This window comes from Gymnoscopelus microlampas (genome assembly GCF_963454915.1).
Source record: "Gymnoscopelus microlampas genome assembly, chromosome: 19".
NCBI lineage: Eukaryota > Metazoa > Chordata > Actinopteri > Myctophiformes > Myctophidae > Gymnoscopelus > Gymnoscopelus microlampas.
The window spans coordinates 30,759,958-30,772,262 of NC_139956.1; the positions used below are offsets into that span (position 1 = coordinate 30,759,958).

General features: G+C 43.3%; 1 protein-coding gene across 5 annotated transcripts in view; it reads right to left on the reverse strand.

Annotated features, from left to right (window-relative positions):
* The window catches only part of nrxn2b (neurexin 2b), an 884,672-nt gene that overhangs the window by 439,418 nt on the left and 432,949 nt on the right, over positions 1-12,305 (reverse strand). For all 5 annotated transcript variants that reach the window (XM_084043029.1, XM_084043031.1, XM_084043030.1 and 2 more), the window contains one exon: positions 121-240. In XM_084043029.1, coding sequence (XP_083899155.1) covers positions 121-240 — 120 coding nt within the window. The remainder of the gene's footprint in view (positions 1-120; positions 241-12,305) is intronic.

Sequence of the window (12,305 nt, forward strand, 5' to 3'; positions counted from 1 at the left end):
ATTGGAAATACTCAAGTAAAGTACAAATACCTCAACATTGCACTTAAGTACAGTACTTGAGTACACGTACTTAGTTACTTTCCACCACTGCCTCCTGACACTCTGAAGCCACTCACTGACCTTCCACAGTGACGTTGTCCACCGAGAGCTGCAGGTTCTTGCCGCGTCGCACCACCTTCACCGTGTGCCACTCGTTGTCGTTGAGCTTCTGCCCCGCAAACACCGTCTCGGGCCCTTTACCTGCGGTGGGGGAGAGTCGGGTCAGTCAGCCGGCCCGGGCAGACATGGGGGATACAAGCGCTCCCTCACACAAAACAACGCGCGCTGACGACACGAGCAGATAGAGCTCAATATCGGTGACAGCAGCACTGGAGGAAACCTGCATGTTTGCGTGTGCTCAAGGTCGCATACATTACCATGCATATTGCATGCATGCCCGCGCACGCATACACACACACACACACACACACACACACACACACACACACACACACCCATTCATTCACCATTATAGAAAACCAGTGAGAACAATAGGAGGAGTCAAGCATTCGATCTGACACACATAAATCTAAGTAGAAAGCCTCTTCAACACTCCACTAGTGTTCCGGCAGGGGAAAAAAAAAATCGGAAATAAGCTGTAATCGAATGACTGGGCACGTCAACGCAGACAGGCAAAGACAGCTGGTAAAATTGTGCATTCTAACGATACAGAAAGCAATTTTATATATTGTTTTTTTTTTTTTCTTGTTAGTTTTTTCTCGATTGATGTCTCTATTCGGTATGTGCAGGAAACAAGGTGGGATTGTAGCACTGTCTCTAAAGTGGGAAAGTCGATGAACGAGACCAGACAGCTTAACTGCACGCTCCCCGCCCCCCCGCTGTACCCACCCAATTCCTCTCTCTCTCTCCCCCCTCTCTGTTGTCTCCACTCTGCTATACTGAGAGCCCCAGCTGGATGTGATGACATATGGTGCTACTGAAAGGCTTATTAAAGCCATATTTACATAAGCGTTTTGTTCTTCCAAAGTGGAATGACGACTATTTATAGGTTGCCAGTGACGCAGCCTTATCACACCAAAAAGTGTGAGAGAGAGAGAGACAGACAGACAGAGAAAGAGAGACGGAGGATTCGGGTGAAGGAAACGGGAACCGAACGCCGACTCTAAATTCGCCATGACGAGGCGAACATAATTGACTGTGCCACGGTGTGTTTGTGGAGTCAAGTGAGGAACATGCCCTCCGTGGGAGAACGACAATAAACGGAAGCTCAGCCCTTTGCCCACAACCTCAAAACACTGGGAACCAGCATGCAGGCCTGTCTGCAGTGGGCATGGGGAGTGTCGCGGCACGGAGAAGAAGATAACAGTGATTATAGGGGGAGAAGAAAGGCTCTGTAAACAACACCTTCATAACGGGAGAGACTTCCAATCAATTGCCAGCCGGGGGCAATGACCGCAATAGCCTATAGCGCCTAGAGGAGATGGGGAGCTGCGGGTGAGCGATGGTTCCTCGTGGCTGGTAAATAAAGAAACCTCAGAGGCAAAAAGGCCACCGGCTCTGCTAACACGATTAGCACTGACGTCTGGTTTATTAGAGATTTAATATTAGGAAATTCTCCTGCACTGGTGGGTGCCTGGAGGCTGCCCGGGTTAGCTAGCTATAGCTGGAAGGCTGACTATTACTGTAGCGCGCGCCGGGCTCCCTCGGATGATGAAGTACACCATGGCGAAATACGATTGTCCCCACTCCCGGTTGTGCACGGAATGATTTAGTTTGGAGGGAAAAAGGGTTCCATCAATTGATGGCCCGGCACGTGCGTTCACGGCACGCTGGAGAATTGTTTTCCCATTTACTCTTGTTCCCTTTTTTCCTTTTTACACCTTTTTTAGGTTTTTTTCCACCGCAGCCTTTTGTCTCCAGCCACATGGAATTGGATAGAGAGACTTTTAATCACAGCATGTGTGAAGTAAATATAAAGGAAAAGGCTGCAATATTTTGCTGCAAAGCGAGAGGGGAAGGAGGGGTTTAATAGTGGAAATGGAAGTCGGGTGGCATGGCGGACAGGTTGGACCTGATAGAAAGAAGAAAGGAAGACGAGGGACGAGGCCAGGACAGAAACGGAGGAAAAGGAGCTAGGATAAAGAGCTGAAGGGCTCTGCATGCCAGCTATACATGTATTTATGTATATACATATGCGCAATGTGCAAGTGTATTTATGTGTATATGTGTATTTATGTATATGTATTTACATGTGTATGTGTGTATTCATGTGTATACAGTTATATGTAGGCTACTGTATGTGTATTAGTGCTGTCACAAGATTAAAAATGTATTCACAATTAATCACATGCTTTTCTCATAGTTCATCGCGTTAATCATTAAAAATGTGGGCTTCAAGGGAAATCGTTCAAGCCTTAATATGGCATATTGGAACTCAATTAACAACCCAAAACAATGTCAAATGTTGTCCAGAAACCTGGTACCACATTAACATAAAATGGGTATGATCTGCTAGATGACACAGTATTAATATGAGTTCTCACACAATGCAGCGTCCACCTTTAGGCTTTGTTTAGTATAGGTTCACTAAAACGTCCATATAAATACATACATAAATAATAGACCTCAAACTTTATGCAAAAAATAAAAACAAAAATAAAATGAGCAGAATAAAGTAGCGTATCTCCTTACATTCCATTCTGGTTAGCCTTTAGCTCCCTGTCGATAGCATGATAAATGGATACCGCAGGTCCAAATGAGTTGTGGGGTTACAATGGCACTGTAACATCTTCTACAATGACCAGGGAAACGCATACCAGCAACACACACTCTAGCTTAAGGTATAGCACACTATGTCAGCCCATTCAATCCGGGAAGGCATACCGTGTCATTTTAGATTCTTTAGGTAGAACCATTATTTTATACTTTGGGCTATTGAAATATAGCAGATATACAAGCTCACAGGGCGGCACCGATGTTGCTATGATATCAGTGGTTCTCAGACTTTTCTCATGTCAAGGGCCACCCAACATGATATGTATTTGTCCACGGACCCCCTATTTTAAATTATGTTGTTCAACGGACCTCCAGAAGCAAAGATTTGAGTTAAAAAAATATATACAGTACATATTCAAAGATTTGCACACATTTGCACACATTTTTTTTCTTCAAAAATAGCAGATCTACAAGCTCATAGTGTGGCACTCGGTGCCGCGCTATGAGCTTGTATATCTGCTATTTTTGAATAGCCAAATGAATCCAAAGTGACACAGATGCGTTCCCCTGAATGAATGGGTTAAAGTAGCTTATTGTGAGACACGTAATATTATCAACATTGTTAAATAGCTATCCATCCTTATGCACTGCATCCATTATGTGACACAGTAACACACATAATGTGAATTCAAAAATGAAAACAACAAGTGCTTATTGTGTTAGTTGAAATACTAATCTCACGCGCATAATTCGTTCCAGTGTTTACTGCAGGCCTTGTTGACGAGATTTAGTCAAAATAATCCTATAGAATTTCCAATAGAAAAAAAAAATCCAATTAATCCTATTGGATTTTTTCTTATAGGATTATTCATAGAATCAAATAAAAAAACGAATATTACTGGCTGCCTACTACATCAAATGCTATGTAAAAAAAACACAACTTGCCGCTGAAAATCACTCGTTCTTCTGGTCTCAAGTTGTATTCACACATGACAGGAGTCATGTGGGGTGGGGCTTAGCGAACGGTCCAGAGGCGAACGGAGACTTTCATCAGCTATGTGCTCCTCAGTGGGTTGGCATCTTAAAATGTATTGAAGCCTTTTCTCAATTATAAGCTTTTTATTAGCCTTTTTTTTGCCACAGGATGTGGGATCTGTGTAATTGCCAGATGCGGTCCTCAAGTCTAAACTCTACACATACTAGTTCAGGTGTGCACATCCTCGGGTATCAAGACTAGTTCAAGTGTAAGAAGTGTGACCCGTAGGGGTCCATATAGGGTTCCTACAGTTGAATTAACCCATTAAGAGCTGAAGCCGATTCTACAAATGGCTTCTAAATCCCAACAGTTTTCTGAAAAACGTATGTTTCTATATCAGAGGTGTTCAAACTTTTTCATGTCAAGGACCCCCGACATTAAATGTATTTGGCCGCCGACCCCCATCTCAAAATGTTTGTTCCAGGGACCCCCAGAAGCAAAGAATAGGGTTAAATGTTTGCCTTAAACAATATATAATCAAAGATTTGCACCCATTTTCCCGATAAAAAAAAGAAAAAATAGCAGATCTGCAAGCTCGTAGCGCGGCACTCGGTGCCGCGCTACGAGCTTGTATATCTGCTATTTTTGAATAGCCAATGTGTAAAATAATGCTTTTTTAGCTCAAATCAAAAAGTGACACAGATGCGTTCCAGGTCTTAATGAATTAACACTTTGGATGTCACTCCGTGAAATAACCTGGGCGTGAACCCGGCTGGCTGATATACGAGCGCAGGAAGTAGCAGGGCCTCGCAGCGCTGTGCAAAAAAATGCAATGAAAATTCAACCCCTAAGGGGGCGAGGCCCATGTAATATTTATCCGGCTAGCTAGCCGCTAGGGCCATGGCAGAGCCAGGGACACCGCTGTGGGGTAATACCGAGGTCCATTAAGGACATAATGGCACTAACAATAGGGAGTCTAAAGGATGTATGTTCTGCTAAGGACGGCGGTAATGGAGAGGACTTTTATATAGGCAGGAGCTGTGAAAGGTACAACATGGGACCTATTCACACAATTGCGAAGCATAATAACGTTGTCAATTACAATTACGACAATTGAAGCATTTAGCGCACGCTCTTATCCGGAGCGACTTACAATAGATAATGTGATGACATACATAGAATTCAAACAATTACTAATATTACAATATAGTATCAAAAATAATAATCTGTACAGTGAAAGTATTGGATACTATAGGTAGAAAATGAACCTATAGCATCTGTTTAAATAACACGAACAAAATAACACGAACACAAATATTACATTTTAAGTCTATATATATATATATATATATATATATATATATATATATATATATATATATATATATAAATGACATGTCCAAGGATATCCAGTTGAAAGTGGTTAAAGGGGAATACCACACATTTTCAACATTGAACTATGTATTTAAAGGAGCTACACCATGAATTTAAAAAATAATAATAATATTTGATATCATATTGTTTATGTCCCTCAAACGTTTTTCAAAAGGTTTGAGCCTAAATCAAGCCTCAGATATACTCATTCCAACTAACTTCTCTCTGGCTTATAAAGCACTTTCACCTGCAATACCACATTGTCCTGTTTGGCACGGGGCGCTATTGAGCCAGTTTGTATGCATGTTATGTCCTGGTTCTGTGTGGAAAAAGTAAAAAAAAAAAAATAAGAAAAAAAATGAAAAAAAAAAAAATGAAAAAAAAAAAAAAATTGTATTTATTTTTTATTTTTTTGGTTATAACTGAAAAACGGGAGGAATTGTTCCCAGACGTGACGTAGGGTGGGGGAACAAATCTGACGGACTGTTTTCAGACCAATTTACATAAAAACCACAGATAGCCTATGAAAGCCTGCATGCTCGAAGTCGGGTATTTGTTGGAACAGAAGAGAGGTGGGGGAGACCAAAAACACACAAAAATGAAGAAAAAGTTAAAATTCATGGTGCAGACCCTTTAATACACCTTAAGAGCTGTTGCGTGGAAATAAGAAAAAAGTCCCCCTTTGGCTCCACCCCCTCAACCAAAAGTACACCCTGCGTATGTCACTGATCACATAACCTCAATCAATTATCCAGTTCTAGGCGACATAGAAGGGGGGGGGGGGGGTTCTTATTTCCACACAACAGCTCTAAGGTGTATTAAAGGCATGGTTCAATGTTGAAAATGAGTGGCATTCCCCTTTAAGGAAGTATAAAAACGAGGCGCCACTTGCAAAACTGCAAGGTCAGGAGCGGTACAGTATAAGTGCCAATATTTGTCAGACGACAGCAGGGAAAGTGGGCCATATAGCTTCCGAGTACTATGAGAACAAAGATAATTATGCTACAATGGGAAGTTTGGCAAGCGAGTGAACCGTATACACTCCCAGCATCAGATCATAATGTCATCATTTGTGTTTAAATAGCAGACGCCGGGCGCTGCCGATCTGCATATTTTTCGGAGCTACAGTACCCGTCCCGGGGCCTGAATGAGAGAGGGGCTCAGATTCACTCCGACGCCATAAGGTAATGAACACAGCAAACAAGTCGGCACAGAGCCGCCAGTCCAGTGTTAAATGAGCCCGTAAGCCCCTTAAATCCATCTCATCTATAGAAACAAGTGGGGACAAAGTGCTCATTAATCCATTCAATCCGGGAACGCATTCGTGTAACCACTTTATCCATGATATCTTATACTTTGGCTATTCAAAAATAGCAGATCTACGAGCTCATAGCGCGGCACTCAAGCTTGTAGATCTGGTATTTTTTTTTAATCGGGAACATTTGGTGCAAATCTATAATATATTTTAGCAAACATTTTTTAACTCAAATCGTTGCTTCTGGGGGATTCTACAAAATGTCTTCTAAATCCTAACACTTATGTTGCTATAATATCAGTGGTTCTCAAATTCTTTTTCATGTCAAGGACCCCCAAAATGTTATGTATTTGTCCGCGGACCCCCCATCTCAAAATAATTTGTACCAGGGACCCCCCAGAAGCAAAGATTTGAGTAAAACTGTTAAATATACATTCAAAGATTTGCACACATTTTCACGTTTTTTTTTTTCTTTAAAAAAAAAGCAGATCTACAAGCTCATAGCGCGGCACTCGGTGCCGCGCTATGAGCTTGTATATCTGCTATTTTTGAATAGCCAAAAAAAACAACTAAAAATGACACACAGATAGATGCGTTCCCGGTCTCACTGGGTTAATAAAAAAATAAAAAAGAGCCGGCGATTATTAAAACGCAATTAATTCTTGCTGCGCGGCTTCCGCCCGTCTCTCGCTTTGACACGGAAATCAGTGGGCAGAAGGCCTGTGATCGCGACACACAAAAGCAATACCTCCCCCTTCATCTATTCTCTTCCTCTCTCACTCCCTCGTCTTCTCTCACTCTATGTCAGATTCCCTCTCGTGTGCCAACACATCACACGTGGTCGCCAACGGTTCTCTTTTTATCTGGTGTAAAAATAGCTACATTGGAGAGATTGGAGAGTGCGCATTATCCCCCATATATAGGCGGCAGGCAGGCGGCATTGACAAGGTGTGTGTGTGTGTGTGTGTGTGTGTGTGTGTGTGTGTGATGTTTGCAGACTCTTGCATAATTACCAACAGCCAGCGGTGGAAAAAGTACTCACATTTTTTCACTTGAGTAAAATTATCAATACTGCGGTGTAGAAATACTCTGTTACAAGTAAAAAGTCTGGTAATCGAAATGTACAAAATTGTAAATTGTTTGAAATGTAAGAGTACAAAGGTATTGGCATCAAAATATACTTAAAGTACCAAAAGTAAAAGTACTCATTGTGCAGAATGTCCCATTTCACAAGTTCAAAATGTATAAAAATATTTTGAAAATAGCAGATCTACAAGCTCACAATGCGTCGCAATGCGACGCAATGTGAGCTTGTAGATCTGCTATTTTCAAATGGCCGAACTTTATATGGCTGAAGTGGTTAATGTGTGTTTCGTAATAATAATCCATATCTACAAAGTAACTCAAGTTTTAAAATAATTGTAGTGGAGTAAAACGTACAATATTTGCCTCTGAGATGTAGTGGAGTAGAAGTAAAAGTATAGAAAAATGGAAATACTCCAGTAAAGTAAAAAAAATCCACAAAATTGTACTTAAGTACAGTACTTGAGTACATGTACTTAGTTACTTTACACCACTGAGTGCACATTATCCCCGGCAGGCGGCATCGCGGCATCGACAAGGTGTGTGTGATGTTTGCAGACTCTTGCATAATTACCAGCAGCCATCCATCAGTGGCCGCCGTGTTCTGTATGTAAACAACCTCGATTAATGCAATGGGATCAATTCGACACAAAGCGGCAGCCAGTGGGCTGCAGGTTGCCGCCATCAGTCATCAGTTTGTGCTGTGTGGCCGGTTCCTTGAGTACCGATGTATTATTATATTGACACTAATCACTTTTGAGAAAAGAGCGCGTGAACGTCAAACGACGGTTCATGGTTAGCAGAATCCTCTTGAAGTATTTGAACCCTTTTAAGACCTGAAGCCGATTCTACAAATGCCTTCTAAATCCCGACAGTATTCTGAAAAATCACACCCTGTGTGAAGGTAGCGGCGCCTTTGATACATTTTGTCATCGATATGTGTTTATAATGTGTTTATAGCCATGTGTCACGTGAAGCTTGACCAATCACTTTGTTGACGCACCTGACCAATCAGAGCGTTGAGGGGTCTGACCAATCAGAGCGTTGAGGGGTCTGACCAATCAGAGCGTTGACGGGTCTGACCAATCAGAGCGTTGACGGGTCTGACCAATCAGAGCGTTGACGGGTCTGACCAATCAGAGCGTTGACGGGTCTGACCAATCAGAGCGTTGACGGGTCTGACCAATCAGAGCGTTGACGGTGAACACGGACAAAGTCAGGTATAGAGCAGGATCCGCTCTACACCTAAGGCATAGAGCGGCTAGCGCCGCTAAAAACATACGTTTCTATACAGTATCAGTGGTGCTCAAACTTTTTCATGTCAAGGACCCCCAAAATGATATGTATTTGGCCGCGAACCCTCAGCTCGAAATATTTCGTTCTACAGACCCCCCAGAAGTAAAGATTTGAGTTACAAAATGTTCGCTTTAAAATAATGTATATTCAGAGATTTGCACACATTTTCACGATTTTTCAAAAATAGCAGATCTACAAGCTTGTAGCGCGGCACTCGGTGCCGCGCTACGAGCTTGTAGATCTGCTATTTTTGAATAGCCCAAAGAAATCTACTAACGGCAGAGATGCGTCCACCGGATTGAATGTGGTTAAAGTGAGAGCGTTTTCAATCTGCACACGCAGCTATCAGTGGCCCAGAAGAGTCGGCTGTTTTGACCTGATTTAATTGGACTCCCTTTCTCTCTTTCATGTCAACAATTGTCCCCAGACACCTCAATGGCTCGCCGCAGCATGGGCTTAAATAAACAGAGGGACGCGGAGCATGAAATCAGGCCCCAGCCGCGGGCGATTCCGTGGCGGAGAAACTGGAGCGCCGGGCGACACAGTGGCCCCAATGACACGCCCGACGTTGCTCTGAATCAGCAGCCCCACCTGCCGATCATCGTGCCGACGCGAGAAAGCGTTAGTAATGGTATTCAGTGGTGGAAAGAGTACTCGCATTTTTTAATTATGGGTAAAAGTATCAATACTGCAACACTCTGTTAGAAGTAAAAGTATTGGTATGAAAATATACTTGAGTAAAAGTACAAGTATTGGTATGAAAATATACTTAAAAGGGCCAAAAGTTGGTCTAAAATGTATGAATATCTTTTGAAAATAGCAGATCTACAAGCTCACAATGTGACGCGTTGTGAGCTTGTAGACCTGCTATTTTCAAATCGCCAAAGTTTAAATAGGGCTTAAGTGGTTAATGTATGTTTTGTAATAATAATCTAAATCTCATCTAAGTTTTCAAATAATTGTAGTGGAGTAAAAAGCACAATATTTGCCTCCGACATGTAGTGGAGTAGAAGTAAAAGTACTGAAAAATGGAAATACTCCACTAAAGTAAAAGTACTGGATTTTTTCAATTTAAGTACAGTGCGGGAGTACGAGTGCTCAGTTACTTTCCACCACTCTTAGTTAGTATTCTTAGATGTTTGTTAGGAATCAAACCGAGGGGCTCGCTCGATCGCACTTTGCCTGCCTCGAATTAACCCAGACACCATCCCGGTCGAGTGATGGACGAGACAGCTAGCGCGACAGCTAGCGCGAAAGCTAGCTAGCGCCGCCGGCAGACGGTGACGATTAGCAGCATCATCGCTAGCACCGGACGACCAACCGCCGGCGGGGCAACGCGGTGGTGGTGGGAGTCGTGCCAGCGCAGAGTTCAGAGGTGACTGCGGGGGGTGAGCCTGTGTCAGCGAGTCAGAGGCTCGCAGAGCTAGTTCTGGGGTCGAGGGACGTGGCGAGAGCTGATGTACTGTAGCCGTATAGCTGTGCCAACGAGACAGTTTATGCCACGCTCCGCTGCACCGTGCTGGAGGCAGACTCTGAGGAATTTAAGAGGGTAATATAATAAGCAATATGCCTATTATTGGTCTTATTACTCCAGAGTTTACAGTAAAACACTAATGCTAATTCTAATTCAAAGACGAAGACGGACGAGGATGCATAGCAGAGTGGGGAAAGAGAAAACCACTGGCATAGAGAGTGTGGTCTCTGCGTCAATGCCCTCAATATGCCATTTCGGCTTTTCTTGACTTGAACATTGACTGAGCTAAACGAACGGGCGAGCGCGGGCGTCCGTGTTAGTTGAGCTCCATAGCTGCAGTGTGAGATCTCTCTCTCTCTCTTTTTTTTTTTTACAACTAGATACCGCTTCCCTTCCAATGAGGTATGACAGAATGTGCCATCTCTAAGTATGGGACACGCAGTGGTATAGCCTCCAGTTGGAGACTGGCTGATTCAGGCTCCCTGGCAGAGAACGCAATTATGAGCAGCTTACGCTCAGGAATTTTTTTCGAGGTCGGAAGCTTCTGTGACCCAATAAACATTGAGATGCACAGTCAGGCACAAACTATAGCATGCATGCACGTGCACGTGCGCGCGCACGCGCACACACACACACACACACACACACACACACACACACACACACGACAATAGGCTAACAAGAAAACACATACAAACACATACTGTATGCACACACACACACACACACACACACACACACACACACACACACACACACACACACACACACACACACACACACACACACACACACACACACACACACACACACACACACACACACACACACACACACTAGGCTAACAAGAAAACACATACAAACACATACTGTATGCACAGGGGGGGCGGGGGGTGGGGGGGGGGTGGGGTAGGAACTGAATCGCAGTCCAATTATAATGGACTCTAGACAAATCCACCCTTCTCTCTCTCCCCCTCCTCTCTAAGCTCAGCAGCCCCACCCTGAGGAGAGAGGGGTAGGACACCAATGCTATAAGCAATTTTCAGGGAGGGAGGGAGTGAGTGAGAGAAACACTGGAACAGAGAGATAGAGGGGCTGGTAACCACGGGATACCGGCATGTGCACTGGATATTCTATATGTATTTGAGTCTGAAAAAGACAAGTGATCTAACGCTGACTGAGGGCGATCCATGAAGGCGTCTCTCTAGTTGAATCTACATCAGAAAGAGAAGACAGACAGACAGACAGACAGAGAGAGAGAGAGAGAGAGAATGTGAGAGTATCTCTACGATCTAAAGTGTCTCTCTGTTTAAAGTGTGTGCTTATCAGCATGGGCAGATGGTATAATCTAAGTGGAGAGGTGTGTGCGCGCGCATGCGCGCATGGTGTCATGATTGATTTATTATTCATTCATTCATTCATTCATTCATTCATTCATTCATTCGTGTTCATGATTATCAGGCCAAAGAATCCATCTAGGTGAAAAAAGCACACTACAATACAATGCAATACACGCACACAATTGTTTGCAGCGACAAAATGTAAATGATCTCTCTTATATTACCCTTCTGGCTCTCTATGACACAAATACATGTGCAACTCCTACACCCACCGCAAGACGTGCCCAATAAACGTGTGCACGGCACGGCACGCCCACCCACTCTCATCCACACATCTGCAGGGATGAAATGCGTAAACAGGATTGTATGGTTAAGTGATTTAAAGGAGTAGGAAAGATGCTAATGTCTCCTACACCGGAGACTCCACCGGTAATCAAATGATTGGCTCAGGAATGCGACCAAAACTAAAAAGTCTCCATGAATTCAAGGCTTCGTGGGGTGTGTAATTGATAGAAAATAAGTAATTTTTGGGGTGAGTTACTCCCTTAAGCACTGATCTGTGATCTTATAATGTGCATGTTTTCAACACGGGGGCCCGACAGGGAGGGCAATTGGAAAGGCGCAAGCGTGAACAAGCGGTCACGCTCAGGGCCGATGTATCCGTGCCGTTATTCAGGTTACATTTCTCTAAAAAGCAACAATAAACAACATCTGACAAGATATTGAGTAAAAATCCGTCTTCCTTGATATCTTTCCCTCTGGGGTTTCCATCTGAACGGTGTTGATGATATC